The 24,952-nt window shown below is 47.4% G+C and overlaps 1 protein-coding gene across 1 annotated transcript in view; it reads right to left on the bottom strand.

Annotated features, from left to right (window-relative positions):
* Positions 1–14,562: 14,562 nt before the first annotated feature.
* The window catches only part of BATF3 (basic leucine zipper ATF-like transcription factor 3), a 190,070-nt gene continuing 179,680 nt past the window's right edge, over positions 14,563–24,952 (bottom strand). The window contains exon 3 of the mRNA XM_086925458.1: positions 14,563–15,177. Within this exon, the coding sequence (XP_086781584.1) occupies positions 14,989–15,177 (189 nt within the window). The 3' untranslated portion in view covers positions 14,563–14,988. The remainder of the gene's footprint in view (positions 15,178–24,952) is intronic.

Genomic DNA, 24,952 nt, shown 5'->3' on the forward strand with positions numbered 1-24,952 from the left:
CCCTCCCAGAAGCCCCTCGTGTGTAAATATTAAAAATCTCCAGCTGCTCAGCTTTATTTGGGCATTTTACAGTGAGCCACATCAAATCTGGTGATTTTTGGGGATGATGGTGCACTCGCCATCCTAATGATATGTCGACCCAGACTAAAAGACCTCCAAATGGACGCCCTCTTCCTGATACTGGGATACCTGCCGGGACAAAGAAGGTAGCATATCCTACTCTGTGCCTTGGTTCCACACACCACGTTTCTTGGAAGGCACAGACGGCGTGGGGCTCTATAAGCGCCACCCAATCCGGGGCGTCCAACTTGTTATTCAAGCCTGCCACATTCCAACTGATAGCCTTCATGGTAGGACGAATTGGTGACCCAGCACATCCAGCAATCCTACTCGGGGCCCCCGAGTTTTCTACTCCTTCCATGGACTCAGTGAACTCGGTCCGACAGCCTGAGGGAGAGGAGGTGGGGGGATGGGCGTGGGCTGGGACGCAGGGGGGGTAACTAATATCGAGGGAACCCTCTCAGCTGTGCACGACACATTAACCTTAGGTGGAGGGGCATTTAATACAACTTGATCACCAAGTCACCAACCCCATCCCTGGATTGGAGCCGCTTGGGTCGGCGTCCATGCCCTTACTCTAGCATCCAGGGTTGGATAGTTGGGATACCATGCACCTCTACCCCCATCCGGCAAAAACTTCTTAAACCCAGGTAATGGAAGAGGACAATAGAAGTACCCCAAGTCCCTAGTTTGTATGTCGCAGAAGTTGTGTGGCGACTGCTGACTGCAGATCATACCTGCTGCTCTGGGATCGCTGAAATTAATCAGCACGCAGTCCCCGGATAAATCCTTGCGTCTATTGCCAATCCACCCCACACGACGGACATGGGCTATTCTGCCATCGATATACCCTGGGAGAGGTCTATTTGATCTAAGCCAGGAGAGGGTCTTGTGTTTGAGGTCAGAGTACAACTCACAAGAACCCTCTTCAAGCTCCGGGACCCCCGTGAGGATTACCACATACGGTTGACACCCAGGGGGGAGGCTAGCATTAGGTGTGCTTGTTTTTGCCCTGCCCAATGGTAATTTAGCTGGAAGTTTAGCTAGAGATTTTGGCGCAACCTGACTGCCGGAGATAGGTGGAATTACATTTCCATTCGGCGGGGTTGGCGTATTTTCAGCTACTTTTGAGGTTGACGCTGTAGGCTCTGGATTGGGAGCAAAGTTAACCTTGGGGGCCTTCGGTGCTTGAGTGTTGGATTTTTTCCTTGGGGGGCCCAAACTGGGTCTAAGATTAGAGGTTTGTGGAGCGGGACTGATTCCTATATTAGGTTGTATTATCTGTGGGGCCTTCCCAAGTACAGGCACTATATGACGAGACATTGGCTCCGAGGGTACTAGTGTTACTGCACCACTCCTTGACCCTCCATTGTCTTCTCCCTGCATCTTAGAGTGAAATTTAACCAATGACTTCACAGCATAGAAATTATCCAACATTGATTGCTCAAGGGTGGCTAATTTCCGTGTGAGACAATCGATCTTGTCTGCAAGGGGCATCACCACAGACCTAATTAGGCCCTCTACGTCTAGGGGTGGAGGGACAGTATCAGTGTGCACAGCCTGAGGAACTGGGGTGGTGCTAGGAGACGCTGACGGGCCTGATGTGCCTAGCGGGCAAACAGGGCCCTTGGGTAGTGTGACTCTAGTGTGAGTGTTAGTAGTTTTTGGGTGTAGAATGTGGTTTGAAGAGATACCCCCTTTGGTCGCATTGTGCCTACTTAATTTGCTGTATGGTTTTAGAGAACCCCCCTGCGAGGGCTAACAGGGCGCTTTCTTTTCCTGGGTGCAGCAAATCCTGATGCTGGTTTCCCAGATGGAGCAGTTACTAGAGCCGCTACTAGGGAGGTGCTAGCTTCAATAGGTGCGGCTGTGGGGGGAAGGTGTAAAGCCTCGTTGGATGTAACAGAAGGACTTTGGGCGTTGTTGGTCTCAAGATCATGATTTTGGACCCCCAGCAAGGGATTAAGTGAATCAGGTGGGTTAGGGTGTGTTGAATCATGAGCAATGTCCAGTGCAATGGTCGATACCCTTTCTAAGCTTGCCCTAATCCGACTCACCCTCTCGTCAATGTCCGGTGAGTCAACTACCACAAATGGTGGTGTAGATGGTACATTTACTGGACATGGGGCTAGAGCAAGGGCGCCCAGAGATGAGCGCTTATGTGACAGGCCCTTGTAGTCCCGGGATAGTCTTCGTTCAGCTAGGACTATCTCCTTTTCTACAATGGAGACAGCCCGAGTTATGAATTGATCCATTGTACCTGTGACTGTGTCTCCCGCAGCTTTCCTAGATTTACTAGCTCTAGTGCCTGTGGCCATGCTCCCGTTGTTCCCGTGCCCACTTAGCAGAGCCAAGAGATGTGGCCCGGCCCGGCCCGGCCTCTTCTGGCCCTTGATGGCCAAAGATGGTCCCGCCCTTGTCCCGGGCTTCTCCCGCGATGCTCCCGCACAGCGGGGAAGGGGCGTCCCTTTATGGGGGCGTGAAGTGAGGGGTGGGAGGGGCAACAGGTCAGCAGGTGTGCCGGAAAGCAGGGACTCCTGGTTAGGTGAGTCCCTGCAGCGGCGCTGATGGTGCGAGCGTGATCCCTGCTCCCTCGAGTCCTTCCTGAAGGCTGTGAGCAAACGTGCTGCCAACAGCGACACAAGCCAAAAACTGCGACGCGGCACCCGCGGAGCGGGTGCGGCTAGTTGTAGGCGAAAGTAGCAACAGCAACCACAAGGAAACGCCGGTAAGCCCTCGGCGTGTGTGTATCCCGCTGAAGTGAGGAGCTCGAACGCTTTTCACCCTCTGAGCGAGGGGTGGGAGGGGCAACAGGTCAGCAGGTGTGCCGGAAAGCAGGGACTCCTGGTTAGGTGAGTCCCTGCAGCGGCGCTGATGGTGCGAGCGTGATCCCTGCTCCCTCAAGTCCTTCCTGAAGGCTGTGAGCAAACGTGCTCCCAACAGCGACACAAGCCCAAAACTGCGACGCGGCACCCGCGGAGCTGGTGCGGCTAGTTGTAGGCGAAAGTAGCAACAGCAACCACAAGGAAACGCCGGTAAGCCCTCGGCGTGTGTGTATCCCGCTGAAGTGAGGAGCTCGAACGCTTTTCACCCTCTGAGCGAGGGGTGGTGGGAGGGGCAACAGGTCAGCAGGTGTGCCGGAAAGCAGGGACTCCTGGTTAGGTGAGTCCCTGCAGCGGCGCTGATGGTGCGAGCGTGATCCTTGCTCCCTCGAGTCCTTCCTGAAGGCTGTGAGCAAACGTGCTCCCAACAGCGACACAAGCCCAAAACTGCGACGCGGCACCCGCGGAGCGGGTGCGGCTAGTTGTAGGCGAAAGTAGCAACAGCAACCACAAGGAAACGCCGGTAAGCCCTCGCCGTGTGTGTATCCCGCTGAAGTGAGGAGCTCGAACGCTTTTCACCCTCTGAGCGAGGGGTGGGAGGGGCAACAGGTCAGCAGGTGTGCCGGAAAGCAGGGACTCCTGGTTAGGTGAGTCCCTGCAGCGGCGCTGATGGTGCGAGCGTGATCCCTGCTCCCTCGAGTCCTTCCTGAAGGCTGTGAGCAAACGTGCTCCCAACAGCGACACAAGCCCAAAACTGCGACGCGGCACCCTCGGAGCGGGTGCAGCTAGTTGTAGGCGAAAGTAGCAACAGCAACCACAAGGAAACTCCGGTAAGCCCTCGGCGTGTGTGTATCCCGCTGAAGTGAGGAGCTCGAACGCTTTTCACCCTCTGAGCGAGGGGTGGGAGGGGCAACAGGTCAGCAGGTGTGCCGGAAAGCAGGGACTCCTGGTTAGGTGAGTCCCTGCAGCGGCGCTGATGGTGCGAGCGTGATCCCTGCCCTCTCGAGTCCTTCCTGAAGGCTGTGAGCAAACGTGCTCCCAACAGCGACACAAGCCCAAAACTGCCACGCGGCACCCGCGGAGCGGGTGCGGCTAGTTGTAGGCGAAAGTAGCAACAGCAACCACAAGGAAACGCCGGTAAGCCCTCGGCGTGTGTGTATCCCGCTAAAGTGAGGAGCTCGAGCGCTTTTCACCCTCTGAGCGAGGGGTAGGAGGGGCAACAGGTCAGCAGGTGTGCCGGAAAGCAGGGACTCCTGGTTAGGTGAGTCCCTGCAGCGGCGCTGATGGTGCGAGCGTGATCCCTGCTCCCTCGAGTCCTTCCTGAAGGCTGTGAGCAAACGTGCTCCCAACAGCGACACAAGCCCAAAACTGCGACGCGGCACCCGCGGAGCCGGTGCGGCTAGTTGTAGGCGAAAGTAGCAACAGCAACCACAAGGAAACGCAGGTAAGCCCTCGGTGTATGTGTATTGAAAACTGTGCTAGGCATGGTTCTCTGGATCATCAGTCTGATACAGAGTATAATTGTTGGCTGCATACTGGGGCGATGAGGACCCACAAAGGCCTTATGTATCAGCCACCACTGATTGATTTTAGGTCTTGCCTACCAGACAGCGGAGATTGTCAAGTTTCAAAAAACCCTTTAAAATATTTTGAACACAAAAAAAAAATCTAACAGTGGTCTCATAGACCCCCACTACTTATTAAATGCCTGCTTTATTGTCTTACCTTATTATTTTTGTTTTTTTCGATGGCTTTCGTTGCAATCTCTTGCGTTTGTCCCTCCCTTGACTTGAGTCATTCCATTGCTCACTTTGAGGGAACAACATTTTTTTTTTGGTTAAGCTATCCAAGAGAGTGCATTTGTTTTCCAGCTCTGTCTGTCTCTCTCAAGTGATTCTCCCCCTGTAAAGCCCCACCACGTTTTGAGCTACTCTTTTCCTCATGTGCTTCTCCCCTTCATCCCCCAGAAAAAGCCGTCATGCTCCACCTGACTCTCTCCCTTGTGTGTCTCCCGCCCTCCCTGTACAGGGCGTTGCTGCCTTTCTTACTAGGTTTGTGCTACAGAAATACCACATACATACCTTTCAACCCCCCCCCCTAACCCCATGCTCCATTTTGCTCTTTCCACCCTTGTGTGTTTGTCCCGTTGCAAGCCCCCTCTGTGCTCTGTATTCCTTCTCCCCTCATTTGGATCTCCACACGCAGATTTCCCCTTTGTGCTATGTCTGGCTCTCCCTCGTGTGTGTGCATCCCCCTCACTAAACACCCACAGGCTCTGTGTTACTCTCTCCCAATGTGCTTACCCCGCAACCCCCCCAGCCTCCCCCATGCTCTGTATGGATCTCGACCTAACATGCTTTTCTACGTTGCCAAACACCTCCACACTGTGTTGCTCTCTCTTTCATGTGCTTTCTCCCGCAACATCCCCACCTTCCTCTGTGCTTGATCCCTCCCTTAGGTGCTTCTGCCCTGCCGAACGCCCCTGAGCTCCACGTTGCTCTCTCCCTCATGCGCTTTCCCCCACAGCCCTGCCATAGTTCTATTGCCCTCTCCCTCGTCAGCTTCTCCCCCATGCAAACCCTGCCTACACTCTGCTCCACGCTCCGGGTTGCTCTCTCCCTCGTGCTTGTCCACCACTTCTCACATTATTTTGGCTGATGCCGCACAGCATCGGAGAAATATGCTTTTTATTAAGGTTACAGAGCACTTGCAAACAAGGTTCCAGATATTCGGTCTGATCAACCCACAAGTTAGAAATAGGACTGACGGAGGTCAACTAGACGGCTATAAACACCCAACAGGGATGTGCCAACAGGACTAGCAAGTTGAGGGTGCCATGCCGGGCCAGAAGGTGCTCAAACTGCAGCAAGCCATGGAGTCAAGTCGAGGCAAGGCTTGGTGCAGATCTTTGGCAGGGGGACAGGAGAAATCCAAGTTGGAAGTCAGATGACCACAAGGACTGGTTGGGTCATACAGCGTTAAAATCCCTCACAAGTGGCTCTATGGAGAAAGATTTAAAATGGAGGCAGATTGAAATTGACCGCAACTGTAGACAGCTTGGATGCGTCTGGCGGATAATCAATGGGGTAACCAACACCAGCTGGACAAGCGCAGGCCACCTGACAGACTGAAAAGGGACAGATCCTGGCCCAACGACTGACTGGCACATCATTGCTGGGCGCCAGTCAGAAGGAACAAAATGTACCAAGTAAAGAAGTCCAAATTGTAGACAAGGTGGTAGGTTCCAAGATGTACTTTATTGTATTAAGTTCCAGGAAGTAGATAGATGGTAAATTGTAGTAAGTATTAGTCTAAGCTGGAATAGTAGCCCCACCAGGAGCATCCTCCTTCTGCTCAGCCTCACATCTCCAACTGACACTCTCCACAAGTCCACACACCAACATTCCATGACATCATCCAGCATTCTCCATCCATGCAGGCTGAACAGAAGGGAGAGCATTGATGTAAAGAAAGAAAAGAGGAATTAACCTTACAACAGAACAATATGCTGGGAAAGCATTTTGTTCTGACCAACATAACGAGGGATAAGGGGGACGTGCAGTCGTGAGGGTAGTGTGGAGGGGGAAATAGTGACAGTAAAAACACGTATTATTCAGACATTATCATAGGTTCAATGTCAAAATAGACAGCATATAGATATTGAATCAGCTTGAAAGTTCAGAGTACACATGCCCCAAAGTCCATACTATATAAAATTTGGGGTAGGAGGAGGCTGTGTAGGAGCTGAGAAAGTCGACGTTTCGACCCAAGGGAGGCAGGAAACATTAAGGTCCTTGCAGGTGGGTCTTCATCAGGACGGGAAGAGGGTAGCGGGGCAAGCAACCTGAATATGGGTAAATAATGAGGATCAGTAAATTATTTACAGAACTGGGTACTTGTTAAGTTACATAAGGGTGTATAAGGGTATACACGTTTAGCCAGACTAACCTGTTTTAATCAGTGTTGCTGGGTTAAATTAATTTGCTGAGGTCGATAAGAGCATTCAATCCTAAGTAAGGAAATTAAAAATTGCCCATTAACATTAGAAAAAAGGGGGCGTGCTCATGTCAAGAGCTAGAGAGGAGAGAATATCTCAGAACTTACTTGGAAAAGTAAAATACATATCCCACAAGGGTACAGAGGAACGAAACGATCCGGGTGCTGGGCTGGGGACCACTCCAAATATCTGCATAAAGGAGGACATACTTCAGATTGGAAAGGGGGGCCGTTATAAGGTTCACTCAAAATCAATTCTACACGATGGTAGTGATCGGTAATGCTTACCGATTTGAGGGAAAGTCACTCTTGTGTCCCCGTTGACGAGGAGAATGCCGAACTTCCTGGTATCTCCGTTGTCATGGTACCAGGGGGGTCGCGGATGGGTTCAATTGTCAATTGGAGCAGGTGTACATCCGCAAGTGGTGAGGGCATGACCATTCCAACACGGTCAGATTTCTTGGACTAAGTCCCCATGACAATGTCCTTGATTATCCATATCTCTTATATGCCCATAATACTAACCTTAATCTGAGTATATTTTACTGTTCATTACAATATCCGATGCAATTCTCCCCGCAACGGGTTATTATTACTACCACCGACTCCTTAGTCTTTCTACGCTATCTATTATCACGTGACCCCCCTGGTACCATGACAACGGAGATACCAGGAAGTTCGGCATTCTCCTCGAGACAGCCGAGGTAGACGCTACGCTCTGATCAAACCGCTAGAGACCGGTAAGCTTTTCCTCCCACACAGCTCCGGATAATTTTCCTGATCTATATTTGCCTGCCTCGTCAAGAGTTTTATATTGACGCTCTCCTCGTGTTTCCTGTGTATTAGGTTACGGACTCAGACTAATCCTTTCCGTCAACGGGGACACGAGAGTGACTTTCCCTCAAATCGGTAAGCATTACCGATCACTACCATCGTGTAGAATTGATTTTGAGTGAACCTTATAACGGCCCCCCTTTCCAATCTGAAGTATGTCCTCCTTTATGCAGATATTTGGAGTGGTCCCCAGCCCAGCACCCGGATCGTTTCGTTCCTCTGTACCCTTGTGGGATATGTATTTTACTTTTCCAAGTAAGTTCTGAGATATTCTCTCCTCTCTAGCTCTTGACATGAGCACGCCCCCTTTTTTCTAATGTTAATGGGCAATTTTTAATTTCCTTACTTAGGATTGAATGCTCTTATCGACCTCAGCAAATTAATTTAACCCAGCAACACTGATTAAAACAGGTTAGTCTGGCTAAACGTGTATACCCTTATACACCCTTATGTAACTTAACAAGTACCCAGTTCTGTAAATAATTTACTGATCCTCATTATTTACCCATATTCAGGTTGCTTGCCCCGCTACCCTCTTCCCGTCCTGATGAAGACCCACCTGCAAGGACCTTAATGTTTCCTGCCTCCCTTGGGTCGAAACGTCGACTTTCTCAGCTCCTACACAGCCTCCTCCTACCCCAAATTTTATATAGTATGGACTTTGGGGCATGTGTACTCTGAACTTTCAAGCTGATTCAATATCTATATGCTGTCTATTTTGACATTGAACCTATGATAATGTCTGAATAATATGTGTTTTTACTGTCACTATTTCCCCCTCCACACTACCCTCACGACTGCACGTCCCCCTTACCCCCTGGGGCACTAATACAATTTCGTATTGTTCATTTGTTTTTGACAACCTTTCCCTATAATGTGAATAAAACATTATAGATGCATTTATTTCTATTTACTTTGTCTTAAATTCTCTCTATTCATACGTCCTTCCTACTGGGACCCCTTCTTTTCAACGCTAAATACCCAGGTCCCAGTGACTCCCTTGGGTTAACCCTTTTTCTAATACTACAACATAACGAGGGGGTTCACCTTAAAAAGCAGATATAGCTGAAATCCAACAAAGGGAGTGCTAGGAGAGGCAGGACAGGGGCATGATGGTGACCCTGCAGAAACTAAAGGGCCTGTTGGTCCTCAAATCATTTTCAGTGATTCGAGCCCCTTGCACTGGACTATGATTCAATGGGTCTGTAATGCGCTGTATTCTTCACAACTGTGTGACTGGTGCCCCCTCTGTACTCGGGAGGAGTGTGCTGTTGATGGTACGCCCGAATTCTTGGAGGACTTTGCACATTTAGTTCATCTGACTGGTTGGTGCACTTGCACTCATTGCCCTTTCCATTTTGCAGGCTCCCAACACCCCAGAGGTCCTTCCCCTTTATTCAACCTCCCAAGAGTTACCTGCCTCTTGGCCCGCTCCAGTGTCCACACCCGTCCCTCGCAGCCTCCTCTCGTTTATTTCACAGCTGACACTAGCTATGCCCCAGAGAGCTCTTAGAGAGCAACCTCCCCTCCCTGCCTCCAATTAATGCTCAGCAAATTCTTGACTGCCTACTCTCTTCCCCCCTAACCATTTGAGGAATTGATGCTCCATGAACGTCACCAGGCTGTGTGCTGGAACTATACTGAACTATGAAATTGTAGGTGTACTTATAAACCATGGTTTAGAAGGAGGATGCACATACGATCTGCTATTTGTACCTGATGCTGCATTACTAACACCAAGACCAAGGTATTGCAGATAAGTTATTAACACTATCTGTGCGGTGCATTTTCCCGCTGTGCGCTGAAGATTTAAAAATCCCGCGGTTCATGACGAGCTCAGCTCATCATGAGCGTACGAGAGGTGTACTTCATGACGAGCTGAGCTCGTCATCAGAGTCGAAGGGGTTAATAAAGCCTCAACCAATGTGAGATGTTGAGTAGTTGGGTCAACCAGCCGCTAGCATGTTAAAACGCCCCAACATTTGAATACAAGACATGAAGAGGCCGATTTAGAATATGATGGATGAAGGCAAGTCTGTCTGTTTGACGGAGTACCACACTCCTATTATACCGACAGTCCTCCACCCGCCAAATAAGAGGTGTCACCAGCCCTGCAGACGATGGCGGTTCCAGTCAATGTATTTAAATGAGGGTAACGTTGGTCAAACTTTTAAAGTAGGGTTTTTTATTTCTGCAATCTTTATCTATTACGTTTTTTTTAAACATAGGAAGGGGTGCAGAATAGAAAGAATGGAGTTTTTTGTGGGCAGTCTCGAGATTTTGTTTTAGGAAAAAACGAATGATCCCCACCGATCACGGGAATACTCTCCCATGGAATGGCGGTCATTTAAACATTTTTATTGTCCCTTAGCATCATGTTTTTGATGGCGATAGGGAGAGTAAAAACTGACCATTTGACCTCCCACTCTAAATCTGACGCGTGGTGAAATTGCCAAACTTGCAAGGGCCCTTACTTCGCCGGTCCATCAGAGCATGTCAGCGACATTGAAGTCTCCATCGCGGACATACTGAAGGTCCGCTCATCTGTCAATCAGGCAGGCGGACCGCTGCTGTGACAGAGTATCCGCTCTGCCAAACTCTAAATCAGTCCCTAATTCTACAGACATTCAATCACCTCAAATACTCATGGAAATACGGTAGATGTGATTGGTTGTCCAAGGACAGCTGTTTCCCCCCACACTCTAGGATTCAACCCAGAAGGCACTGGCGGCTGTAGCCTGGGAGAGGTTTTGTGAAATTACACCCATCTATCTCCAGAGACAAGAAATCCGGCTGAAATAATACATTTAAAATGTTGATTGTGGCCCTGTGCATGGCAGGCAAGGAGTAGGAAATAATGGTGGATTGTGAAGTCTTCAATCCAAAAAAGGGCCCCTTTGAAGGGCAGTGTGGCTGTGTGCTGCAGTACCCCACCCACCTTAGAAATTAAACTTGGTAATAATAGTACAAAGAACCATGTGGAATTTGTCATTATAGGAAAGTGGAATGCTAATTGTATTTCATGTGTCATTCCGAGGATGTACTTTTCAGGTCTGTCTTGACAGCAGAGTTGTTTCCTTGCCCTTTTGCGAATACATTTTTTAAAACATACATATTGGGCTTTTTCTCCGCCCAGAGAAATATATGTCTGTGTCATCTTATGATACTGGCTGCTGGGTGTATAATACCGCCCCGTATATAGTGCTGGAATTGCATTGCATAAGAGACTACTTTACATACAATAAGTAAACCTGCATCTCACTCATGGATGCCATCTCCTGCCTGGCTTGCGTGACTCCAAACTTCACAATCCTCGGGGACTTAAATCTCCACTTCGATGATCAAGGCAATAAACTTGCCACAGACTTAAAAACTGATCTAAATTCCCTTAATCTACAACTACTCAGCAATGATCCCACCCACATGAAAGGACACCTATTGGATCCCATCTTCTCTAACCTCTCCAAACTCTCTGTTCAAACTCCTCTCCTTCTTCCCTGGTCTGACCACTTCTTGGTTCCTTTCAAATTCCAACTTCCAGGGAAGATCTCGGATACTCCTCGCCCCCGGGCCCCGTCACGTCCATGGAAAAAACTAGACACAATCGTATGGGAACGCTCTCTGTCCTCCACTCTACCCACAGTCGACCCCGCCCCCTCCAAAGCCGAAATTCAATTGCATAAATGGATTAGCGACTCTCTCAATACAGTCCTGCCACTCAAAGCCCTCCCTCCCAATAGGAAATCCTCCAAACTACCGTGGTTCACTGAGGAACTACGTGAATTAAGACGGAAAGGCAAAAGGCTTGAACGCCAATGGAGAAAGCACTGGAACACAGAAGACAGAAGCGGATACAAAGCCCACATTAGGCTCTACAAAAATGCATTAAAAACGGCACAGGCCTCCTACTTTGAGGATCAAATAGCATCCGCGACCAACTCCGCAAAAGAGACCTATCGGATAGTTAAACTCCTCTCCAAAATACAGGAACCCCCACCACCACCAGACCTGGATGGCGCAAAATGCAACCAAATGGCCGAATTTTTTTCGAAAAAAATCGAAAAAATCCTGAACTCCCTCCCGGCGGCGCCAATCGCACTAAGAGGCCCTTATCACCCTGCTTCCCAAGACACCCCGAGGTTGCTCTCCTTCCCCCAAATCACCACCGAAACGTTTCTCAACGTCCTGCATAAAGTCAAAAGCGGCGCCCCATCAGATCCAGCCCCGATCAGTAAACTGAAGCAAGTTGCTTCCACCATAGCCCCTCCTCTCACCAATCTGATCAACGCCTCCTTCGAAAATGGCACAGTCCCAGCAAACTGGAAAAAAGCCACTGTGAAGGCTCTCATAAAAAAAACGCATCTTGACCCCACAGACCCATCAAACTTCAGACCCATCTCACTGTTACCGGCTATTAGCAAAATCGCCGAGAGAGTAGCAAATCAACACCTTTCTGAGTTCCTAGAGACTAATCATCTCCTCCGCCAAACCCAGACAGGTTTCAGACCAGGACAAGGGACGGATACCGCACTGTTAGCCGTGGTCGAAGAAGCTAGGGGCATACTGGACGCAGGAGGATCAGTGGCAGTGATCCTCCTCGACCTGAGTGCCGCCTTCGACACGGTGGACCACGCAACCCTTGTTCACCGTCTTGGACTGATAGGAGTGGCGGATTCCGCATTAGCTTGGATCTCATCCTTCCTTGAAGACAGGTCTTTTCAAGTGACAGATGGATACTCCATCTCCAAGGCTCAGGCACTCAAGTGTGGGGTGCCCCAGGGATCCTCCCTGAGCCCCACACTTTTTAACGTGTACATGGCACCTCTCGAGGATGTTGTTAAACCTTTTGGGATTAAATCAATAATGTACGCCGATGACACTCAGCTCGTCGTTTCCCTCAACCAATCAGACAACGCCCTCTCCAATCTATTCAGTTGTCTGGAAAAGGTGCACCAGTGGATGTGCGAGTCCCGGTTAAAACTGAATGGGGAAAAATCAGAAATACTCCTCCTGGGAAACCCAAATAAAATCCCCACACCCCTTCCCTGGCCACCATGCATGGGATCTCCACCATCCCCAAAATCCGAAGTAAAAAGCCTAGGGATATGGCTGGACCAGGATCTCAGTTTTAAAACACAAGCGAGGAAAACTGTGGGAACTTGCTTCGGCCTTATGAAGATGGCACGAAAGATCCTCCATCTACTCCCCCTTCAATCCAGGAAGCTCTTGATGCAGGGGCTGGTGAACTCCAGATTGGACTATGGGAATGTCCTATATCTGGGGGCCCCAGTCTCTGTAGTCCACAGACTTCAAAATGCGGCGGCAAGAATACTCACAGGAACCGCAGCGAGGAACTCGGCCAAGCCAGCCCTTAGAAGTCTGCACTGGCTGCCAGTTAAGGAACGGGTCAACTTCAAGACCCTGTGCATTGCCCATAGAATAATGCACAATGAAGGCCCTCCCATCCTCAGGCCGCTTGTGTCTCATCAACAATCAAGCAGACAACTTAGATCTAACTCCCTCTCCCTGGCAAAAGTCCCCAGAATCAGGAAGGCCAGAACAGGTGGTCGCCTGTTTTCGTACAATGCCCCCAGACTATGGAATGCCCTCCCACTCTCCCTGAGGCAAGAACAAAACCACCTCAGATTTAGGAAAAGACTGAAGACCCTACTCTTCCCCTGAGCACTCCCCCCATGACTTCCCACCCTACAGGACTGTGTTCACTAGCGCCGGGATACCCAAGGGTAGCTGTGCGCTCTACAAAACCCAAAATCAAATCAAATCAAATCATCGTCACATTACATTCTTTATGGCATACAAGCATCACAAACAGAAAGCAATGATTTTTTTGTGTTTACATTTTTTCACTGCAGCAGGCGTTTTTTAAACTTTCTAGGCACTACTCGAATTTTCATTGACGGAAAAACACCTGTTAAGCCACAGCTCCACCTCTAATATGCCAACAGAAGTAGTTGCCATACTTTCTCACATTAGAGCCAGACCTACTGGCTTTTCCAAGGATATTTATTTAAGCAAGGATGAGCAGGACCATGGACAGCGCTTTAGACATGGGTCAAAGAAAGAGGAGTTATTTTACACTGAAAAACATAATGCCTTGCTGCAGTTGCACTCTGAAAGGGAGACCATGGGACCTTGGGACACTAAAAATTCACTGAATAGGTCTAGCAAAGGGGCTTTACTGGCTATGGAGATAAATGGAATCCTTCTTTAAGGCAATAAAGGTTGATAGCAGCTTGCTAAGACATAACAGGTGCATACTTCTCTTGCTCACAATGTGCGATGTGTGCAATGTGCTTTGGTTCTGAAGAATACAATAATAATTGTGTGCTTGCATCTTTGCAGAAAGCATCCTGGGCGGGGAGGGTTGAGCTCCTGCGACAACTTAAACAATCAGGTAAATCTTCCAGGTGACAATCTTACAGACTGGGCTTCAATTTGAGAGCGGGGAGAAGTCTGAATCAATATGAACTCAGATTACACTGCATGCATTCCATTCTATCGTTTCAGCTCATCCGTGCCTATGCAAATAGGAGGCAGCCATATTCAACACAGCCTCTGTATTGTACCAAAAAGACAGATCACTTGTCCCCCAATTGGGAACCCAGGTAGCCCCAGGCATGTTTGTTTCTTGTCGTTCCTCATCATGTGCTTAATATACGGGTAAAAGTCTCGTCAAGGCTGGATAAGAAAATACATCCACTGCACGAGCAGTAAACGTATCTTTGTTTGCAGAGATACATTTCACACAATGACATTGAAAAGTTCTAAAAAGGAGTTAAGAGATTTAAAATGTTTTTCTAAAGAAAAAAATACACAAATTAATTTTGAATTCATATAAAAACACCAGTTTATTCCTTCAAATTAACTGCTTATGCCTTGTAAACATTGCTTTTACTGTTGCTCAAACACAAAAACCTTTGCATATGAATACTGTTGTGGCATTTGGTCCTCACTGACAGTGAAGTAGTAGAGCTGTATCTGATGTACCCTGAGCTGTGGATTCTTTTCAGAACGCATCTCATATATCATTTAACTCAGGGAGCAGCCGAGGGGCAGGGATAAAAACAAGTCAAGGGGCTGCTCCTATTGTGAGGTAAAAATAAAAAAATGTACTAGAAATATTCTTAAATATTTAAATCCAAAATAAGCTGCCAAGTGTTTTAAACGCCTGTGAATTGTGTCTCCCTAAGGGATCTGATTTTCCCTGAAAACGTTAACATAAGCAAACAAGGCTGGGTGTGTCAAATAGGGTGTGTCATCTTGGTAGGCAGTGGGGGAGGCCATCTGTTGTTCTAGGCATTGTCACTAAGTTCACAGGGCGGTGCAAGAGAGGGCAGATCTGCTCATGCGCCTTCAGGACTCCACTCAATCGCTTGACCTCCTCTGCCAACCTCGCAACCTCCTTCTTCAAGCGGCCATTTTCTTGTTCGAGACATTCGTATTCCTAAAGCAATAAAATGACAATGAGTCCAAGCAAGACATCGCTTTGGGTTCTCAGTTATTTAGTTACTGATTCTGGTTGCAAGTAGCACAAACTATAATTGAATAGTTTTACAGGTAAAAGGAACATTACTTGTACAGGCTTTTATTCTTGAATGATGACCAAGTGAAATGTAAAGCAACTACAATACAAAAAATGTATTTCTGTGTTCATATTAATTCTGCTCTTGCTCTTTCTTAAATAACTTCTACGCTTCCCACCAGGTAAGACCAATCCTCTCTCTTTCTGCTGGGTCCAGGGCCGTTCTCCTATCCTGGATGTCTTCTATGATGACAGAGAGTTATGACCACAGGGAGATCTAGGGCCATATGTACAAAGCATTTTTCCAGTCGCAAACTGTTAAATTCCCAGAATCGGACCGTTTGCAACCGGGAAAATGCCTTTTGGAATGTACAAAGCCCAAATTGCGATTGGGTAGTTTGTTACCCAATCGCAATTTGTATTTCGCAATTTGGTATTTGGAAGAGGCATATTTAGGGTGTACGTTCCAAATAGTGAATGGCCCTGGTATGTACAAATGATTTGTGACCAAAATGCGGTTGCAAAACATTTGCACTTTACCACGAACTCAAAGATGGTGGTAATGCATTTGGAAATTGGAAGGGGTCGCCATGAAACTCCTTCCTCTTTGTGAATGTTGGGAAAACATTTTAAAGACAAGGCAGTGGTCCCACCGACCACTGTCGGCTAGTAAAAAATGAAAACAAAACGTTTCCTTTTTTACTGTTGAAACGCATGCCGTTTTCCTTTAAGGAAAACAGGTTGCATTTCAACAACAAAAAAAACCTTTATCCAAAGATGATTACAGACATGGTGGTCTGCTGACCCCAGCAGGCCATCATCCCTGTGATGGCTGCGATTCCTAATGGGTCACAAACTGTGACCTACCTCATTATTATACACGAGGTAGATCGATTTGTGAACCACTAGGAATCGCAAGTATGAAACAAAATGTTCCCTTACATTATGAATAGCGATTTCCACATAGAGATTCAGATAAAAACACTATTTGAAAATTTGCCCTGACTCGACATGACACTTAAAGTGTGAGTCAGGCAATTCACTGGGCAGGCAGGCCCCCTGTGCACTAGGCCTTAAAGCGAGATGATACACCCATTGAGTCCCTCTATCTCAACAACGTTTGCTGTAAAGGCATATCATGGCTATAGCAATGCCTCCTAACTGACCCCTCCTTAAGAAGCACGACTATGTATTACAGTGGGAAAGACTGGCTACTGAGATTCCCATCGACACATGTGGGGAGGGCTATTTTGCAGAAAGGGGCTAAATCCTCGATCTGCTTCCACTACAAGGAGAATGCATATAAAATATTGACCCACTTGTGCCCCACACCTGTTAGACTTGCCAAGATGTTTGGGGGTTCAGATTTGTGCTGGAAAGGGTGTGGTGAACGAGGTACATTTTTGCACACATGGTGGTCTTGCCCATTGATTCAGACATTTGGGTAAGAGATCCACCGCACAATGCAGACCATCACAACTGTTCTACTGTCACTGGATCCACTTACGGTCCTCTTGTATGACCCTGGGGCGGGAAGAATTTTTCCCATGGTGACCCCTCAAAGCTGCTTATTCTCCCATCTGCTCCTAGTGGGGTGGCTGTGTGTGGCACAGATGTGGAAACACTGCTACCTCCCTTAGAACATATGGTGGGGGAAGGTTTGGTCCCTCGACGCTACTGAAAAATTGACTGCTATCATCCGCGATCTAGTGGCTAAATTTAACATCAGGTGGTGCCCCTTTACCACCTGTATAAAGCACCTACAACGGGTAGGAGGGCTCCATATGACAATGTCTAAAACACTACATGCATCCGACATCCACGTCATGTCCTCCTCTGATGCTGAGGAGGGATCGGCAGAAACAGAACCTCCACTTTGACGATCACGCCGCCTGCTACTGCTTTCCTTTGCTCATTTCTCTTCTCTCTTTTCTCCCCCCTTCCAGGATTGTTTAATGTGATATGGAGGGTTTCTTTTCATCCAGCATTCTAAGAGTAAGATCTCTGCTCTTGTTTTTTTGTTGTAAGCAGTTCATGAGAATCCAGTTTGATGTAATATGTTTAAGCACCAAAAGTCAGATTAAAGAGCGGCTGATGCAGGGGATTTACCACATCTTTTCCCTAATAGTTGTTGAATAGAGCTCAAAGGAGGATTTTCGAGGACTCTCTCTGTTTTTGAAGACTGGTTTTGTGCATGGTAAATCCAGTGTTATATTTTGTTATTGTTGTTATATAAACAAGATAATACAAATGAACAAAAGTTACTTACCTGTAAACTGTGGTTCTCCAGTATTGGTGTCTTTCATAGATTCACATGCTTGAATATTTCCAGTCGTCGAAGTGGGAGTCCCACGGTAAATGACATAGCAATGTAGCCATAACACAGGCCTATATACATAGAGAAAGCAAAAACCATAGAGTTTTTCCTAGATAGACAACATATCACTTCTAAGTCATTATGTTTTGGTCCAAATTCCGGCCAATCAGGCGCCAGCACCCTCTTAGAATGTTCTCCCGAGAGGCTCAGGCCCTCAGATTTTCGTAGCACAGAGTAATATAGAGCCAGGAGATAAAGAGAGAGAGCCTCTGAGGGGAGGAGGGTGGCTCGCATGTGAATCTATGAAAGACACCAATAATGGAGAACCACAGTTTACAGGTAAGTAACTTTTGTTCTTCTCTATTATTGGGGTCTCTTTTATAGATTCACAGGCTTGAATAAGAGTAGTGAGCAGTAGAATTAGAATAATACAAGGTACTGATCAATCATCTTGATAATAATAATATAATGATAACCATAATCATGCACAGGACAAAAGACTGAAGTATATAACAAATAAAAAGAAAGTACCTTGTATATAGAAGGAGGGAAGCAACAGAGGCTCGCCTTATTTAAAGAGATTTCAAAGTACTGCTTGTCCCACAGCGGAATCCGCGTTGTCCGCAGCATCTAGACAGTAGTGCTTTGTAAAGGTGTGCCTGCTGGACCATGTTGAGGCTCTGCAAATGTGATGAAGCTGCACACCAGCAAACAGCACCGTAGACGTGGAAACGTTTCTAGTAGAATGCGCTCTGACCAATGAAGGAAGTGGTTTTCCCGCTTGTTGATGGAAAAACGTAATAGCAGAGGATATCCAGCGTGCAATTGTTTGTTTGGTGACTGGATGTCCTTTCCGCATCATCCCATAGGCCACAAAAAGTTGGTCAGACTTACGTATAGTCGCTGTCTTTTGAAGATAGAATTTTAGACACCTTTTAAATATCCAAAGAATGAAGTGCTCCCTCTGCTGGTGTCTGAGGATTAGGGAAAAATGACTTTAAAGCAACTGGTTCATTGAGGTGGAAGTCCGACGGCACCTTAGGGATGAACACTGGATTGGAGTGTAGTAAGACTGAGTCCTTATTAAACTGAAGAAAAGGCAGTTTAGTAGTAAACGCCTATATGTCACTGACTCGACGTGAGGAAGTGGGAGCCAGAAGCGGAGAAGTCTTCCAGGTAATGTATTTAAGATCAGCTGTATGAATCGGCTCAAAAGGGTGTCTCATTAGTTGTGCCAAGACTATGTTTAAATGCCAAGGAGGAGGTGGTCTACGAATTGGTGGGAACATACGGAAAAGACCTTCAAAAAATTGTTGGATGATTCTGGAAGAGTAAAGAGAGCTAGAGCCATCCTGACGGAAATGTGAGATTGCTGCTAGAAAAACTTTTAAGGTGGCAAACGAGAGGCCTGATTTTGCCAATTGCAAAAAGAAATGATTCAGAAAAGGGGGTGGTGATGAACAGAGTGTCTGAATTAAGCAGACCACTCTTACCCAGTCCAAAGATCAGGGCTTGATCCATCACCGTTATTTAGCTCACTGCACCATCCCAGCTCAGAACCTGGCTATATGCAAATCAGTCTGTCCCTGGCCCAGTGCATCATGGGAACAGGGCAGACTAAACTACCAAGCCAATTCTTCACCAGAAAGGAGACAAGCTTTCGGGGACCGGTTTCTGGCATTTCAGCCGTCGTCGGCCCGGCTTGCTTGAATCCTGATGGTGCAGTGAGCAAGGGACTCATGTCTGAGTATACCCTGCCACACCTATAGTAGCCAAAAACGATTCAGAAATAGCCATATAGCCAGGTTCTGAGCTGGGATGGTCCAGTGAGCTAAAAAACGGTGTTGGATCTAGCCCTGATCTCTTGACTGGGTGAGAGTATTCTGCTTAATTCAGAAACTCTGTCCATCACCACCCCTTGTTGTTAAATATTTTGTCCACCCTAAGCGTAGAAGGGTATACTCAGATGTGAGTCCCTTGCTCATTGCACCATCAGGATTCAAGCAAGCCGGGCCGACGATGGCTGAAATGCCAGAAACCGGTCCCCGGAAGCTTGTTTCCTTCCCAGTGTAAGAATTGGCTTGGTAGTTTGGTTTGCCCTGTTCCCATCATGCACTGGGACAGGAACAGACTAATTTGCATATAGCCAGGTTCTGAGCTGGGATGGTGCAGTGAGCTAAAAAACGGTGTTGGATCTAGCCCTGATCTCTTGACTGGGTGAGAGTATTCTGCTTAATTCAGAAACTCTGTCCATCACCACCCCTTGTTGTTAAATATTTTGTCCACCCTAGGCGTGGAAGGGTATACTCAGATGTGAGTCCCTTGCTCATTGCGCCATCAGTATTCAAGCAAGCCGGGCCGACGACGGCTGAAATGCCAGAAACCGGTCCCCGGAAGCTTGTTTCCTTCCCAGTGTAAGAATTGGCTTGGTAGTTTGGTTTGCGCTGTTCCCATCATGCACTGGGACAAGAACAGACTAATTTGCATATAGCCAGGTTCTGAGCTGGGATGGTGCAGTGAGCTAAAAAACGGTGTTGGATCTAGCCCTGATCTCTTGACTGGGTGAGAGTATTCTGCTTAATTCAGAAACTCTGTCCATCACCACCCCTTGTTAAATATTTTGTCCACCCTAAGCGTGGAAGGGTATATCCAGATGTGAGTCCCTTGCTCATTGCACCATCTGGATTCAAGCAAGCAGGGCCGTCGACGGCTGAAATGCCAGACACCGGTCCCCGGAAGCTTGTTTCCTTCCCAGTGTAAGAATTGGCTTGGTAGTTTGGTTTGCCCTGTTCCCCTCATGCACTGGGACAGGAACAGACTAATTTGCATATAGCCAGGTTCTGAGCTTGGATGGTGCTGTGAGCTGAAAAACGGTGTTGGATCTAGCCCTGATCTCTTGACTGGGTGAGAGTATTCTGCTTAATTCAGAAACTCTGTCCATCACCACCCCTTTTTGTTAACTATTTTGTCCACCCTAAGCGTGGAAGGGTATACTCAGATGTGAGTCCCTTGCTCATTGCACCATCAGGATTCAAGCAAGCTGGGCCGACGACGGCTGAAATGCCAGAAACCGGTCCCCGGAAGCTTGTTTCCTTCCCAGTGTAAGAATTGGCTTGGTAGTTTGGTTTGCCCTGTTCCCATCATGCACTGGGACAGGAACAGACTAATTTGCATATAGCCCGGTTCTGAGCTGGGATGGTGCAGTGAGCTAAAAATCGGTGTTGGATCTAGCCCTGATCTCTTGACTGGGTGAGAGTATTCTGCTTAATTCAGAAACTCTGTCCATCACCACCCCTTGTTGTTAAAAATTGCAAAAAGAAAGGCAAAAGTTGCTCAGGAGTGGAATGTATAGGGTGCACTTGGGCACCACTGCACCATAGACGCTGGGGCAGATTCACAGAACTAACTTAAGACAAAATCCTAAACTTACTACCATTTACTCCATTTGGTATTCACAGGTGCTTACTCATTTTGGTATTCACAGAAGGCACTTACTTATTGATGAGTAAGTGCCTCTGTGAATACCAAAATGAGTAAGTGCCTTCTGTGAATATCAAAATGAGTAAGTGCCTTCTGTGAATATCAAAATGAGTAAGTGCCTTCTGTGAATACCAAAATGGTAGTAAGTTTAGGATTTTGTCTTAAGTTAGTTCTGTGAATCGGGCCCAGAATCGTTTCCATTTAAGTTTGTATGTTTTTACAGTTGAAGGTGCTCTTGCCTTTGCTAGGACCTCCCTGCAATCCTTAGGAATGTCTACATTCAGAAATTCATAGTGCTCAGGTTCCAAGCCGCTAAGTGTAGAGATGCTGGGTCGGGATGGCAAACTTGGCCCTGATCCATGGTCAGGAGATTCGGAAGAGGGCGATGGATGATCGGGTCGCACAGGGACAGAAGCAGGAATTCCGTGAACCATATCTGTCTCTGCCATCTGGGAGCAATTAGAATAATGTGACAGGGTTCTTTCCTCATTTTTCGAAGAACTCTGGGAACCAGAGGTATTGGTGGAAAAGCGTGGGCATATATTGTCGACCAATTCATCAAAAAGGCATTTCAGCATTACTCTGGTTGGGGAAGCCAACTTGCGTAGGACAGGCATTTGCGGTTCAGATGTGTTGCAAAAAGATCTAGATTCAGGTGACCCCATACCCGAAAAATGTGATCCAGTGTGGGTTGATGCAACTCCCATTCGTGATTCGTTGTAGAAGAACTGCTCAGAGAATCCGCAAGATCGTTTGATGCTCCCGGAACATGCACTGCTGAAAGGGCGACCTGATGCTGAATAGCCCACTCCCAAATCTGTTGAGCCTGACGGGATAGTCGGATGGATCTTGTGCCCCCAAGCTTGTTCATGTAGTGCATGCACGTTGTGTTGTCCGTTCGAACCAACACCGATGCTCCCTGAATGATAGGACGGAATGCCTTTAGTGCTAAATAGATGGCCAGTAACTCCATTAGATTGATGTGCGAGGTCTTTTGCTGAAAATTCCACTTTCCTTTTACTCTTAATCCTTGAAGGTGGGCACCCCAGCCCTCTAGAGATGCGTCTGTTGTGAGAGTGAAGCTCGGAACGTCCTCCAGGAATGAACAGCCTGACGAGACGTTCCTTTCGAGATTCCACCACTTGAGACCTTCTTTCAATCGAGAGGTGATGATGACTATATCGTTGAAGGTTCCCGAAACTTGAGCCCATTGTTTGTCCAACTCTTCCTGAATGGGTCTCATCTTTAACCGGCAGTGAGGGACAAGAGGGATGCAAGAGGATAACATTCCTAGGAAAGTTTTCAACTGTCGGACAGAAGCAGACTTTTTTAACAGGAGGGAGGATGCTAATTTGTGGAGACGCAAACTTCTTTCTTGCGACACAAAAACTTTTGCTTGCTTGGTGTCCAGAATGGCTCCCAAGAATATTCTGTTTTGAGCAGGGAAAACTTGAGATTTTTCCATGTTGAATGTGAGGCCCAGGGACTGAAAGAGGGACTTGCAGATTTGAGTGTGTTCGGAAGCCTGCTTGAATGATCGTGCCTTTAGCAGACAGTCGTCTAGGTACGGAAAAATGTGTACTCCTTGCAGGTGAAGGTAAGCTGCCACCGCTGGGAGAACCTTGGTGAACACACTGGGAGCAGAACGAAGCCCAAAAGGGAGAAGGATAAGTTACTTACCTGTAATCCTAGTTCTCTTCCAGGGGTATCCTCATCAAAGTCATAAGCACTGAATATTCCCGCCCATGTGCGGGACCCCGGAAACAATATAAAAATATATATGTATAAAACACATATATCTCGCTCCACATATATGTATGTACATATATCATTTTTCTCACATCAATGCAGCCCCAAAACTGAGGCTAAACAATGCAAACACATATACATGAACTGCAATTAGTAAGGAATCAAAAAACACATTAGGTCAAAAAACCCTTGAACTTTGTGTTTTAATGAGTCAAACCACTCATAAATCCTGAAAATTGCTTATAAATAGACATTGTTAGCCCTCAGGCTGCATTGCAAAACAATATCATAGAAAATGAAACCATTTTCACAATAACTGGCACCGTGCCTTTAAGGCAGCCATGACCCCAGGCTTCCCATCATGCCTCAGGGGTGACAGTTAGGTCAGTTGTTCTTTGCATAACCCTGAAGACAGGGCTCAACCACAAGATTGAAACAGTACCAAATCTCATTTACCTGGGGAGGCGGGTGGGTTGCTTATGACTTTGATGAGGTACCCCTGGAAGAGAACTAGGATTACAGGTAAGTAACTTATCCTTCTCTTCCAGGGGATCCTCATCAATAGTCATAAGCACTGAATAGAATAGCAAGCCCATCAACCACCTGCAGGTAAATGAGAAGTACATGACCCAACCAAATCATAACAGCCAAAAAACTTCAGCTGTTAAACAGATTCCTCAGGGAGGCTTGGCCCACCTGGGTATCTGCTCTCGTGTCAGAATCTAGACAGTAATGTCTGGTAAATGTATGGACAGACCTCCAGGTCGCCGCTTTACAAATCTCAGACATGGGCACATCCTGCAGGTAAGCCACCGTGGCTGCTCTACCTCTAGTAGAATGCACCTTAGGGGTACCCCCTAAAGTCTTCTGCGCCAATTGGTAAGCAAGCTTGATACACGAAACGATCCACCTAGAGATAGAACGTTTCGAGGCTGCATGACCAGTTCTGATCGATCCGTAGTTAACAAACAATTGATCAGAATGTCGAATAGACTTGGGCCTGGCCAGATAGAACTTTAAAACCCTTTTCAGGTCCAAAGAGTGTAACGCCCTCTCAGCTGGAGTAGAGGGATTAGGAAAGAAAGTGGGTAAAGAGATAGATTGATTGACATGAAAATCTGATACCACTTTCGGCAGGAAAGAAGGATGCGTTCTAAGCACCACTCTGTTCAAATGAAAGACTGTATACGGTTCTTTAGTACATAGGGCCTGAATTTCGCTCACCCTACGGGCTGACGTAATCGCTATCTAAAAGTCCGCTTTCCAGGAAATATGCTGTAAAGAAGCTTTATGAATAGGCTCAAAAGGCGAACCCATCAATTTTGATAGTACTAGGTTCAGCTCCCAAGGAGGACAGGAGGCCGTACAGGAGGGTACACCTTCTTTAGACCCTGCAGGAAATCTTTTACTGCAGGAAGCTGAAAAAAAGAAGTTTGTGAAGGTGATCGCCTATAAGCTGTAATAGCGGCTAAATGCACCTTAATGGAGTTAAACTTCAAACCTGCTTTAGTCAGGTACAACAAGTATGGGAGAACTGCTTCTTCCTGACTTTTTACCGGATTGTGACCATTCTGCATGCACCACATATAGAATCTCTTCCACTTGCATGCATAAGAATGTCTCGTGGAAGGACGTTGTGCTTCTTTCAGAATGGACATGCAGTCCTGTGTCAGCCCTAGATGGCCGTACTGAATGAACTCAGGAGCCATGCTGCCAAGTTCAGTGACGGAAGGTTGGGATGGTGAATCCTCCCGTTCATCTTCGACAACAGGTCCTGCCTGCATGGAAGCCTCTTGTGAGGAGACACTGATAGGTGAAGTAGGTCCGTGTACCACCATTGTCTCGGCCAGTCGGGGGCAATCAGGATCATCGTTGTGCACGAGTGGTTCAGCTTGCTCACCACCTTCGGGATCAGAGGAAGGGGTGGAAAGGCGTACACAAACTGCCCTGACCAGTCTATTAAAAGAGCATTCCCTCTCGTTCCTGGTCGATAGAACCTGGAGGCGAAGCTTGGGCATTTGGTGTTTTCGTCGTCCGCGAAGAGATCTATTGAAGGACGACCCCAAGACTGGAAAATGTCGTCTAGCACTTCGTCGTTGAGAACCCAGTCTTCTCTGTCTTCGAAGTGCCGACTTAGTGCGTCCGCCCTCA

Source organism: Lissotriton vulgaris, chromosome 6 (assembly GCF_964263255.1).
Source record: "Lissotriton vulgaris chromosome 6, aLisVul1.2, whole genome shotgun sequence".
In the NCBI taxonomy this organism is placed as follows: Eukaryota; Metazoa; Chordata; class Amphibia; order Caudata; family Salamandridae; genus Lissotriton; species Lissotriton vulgaris.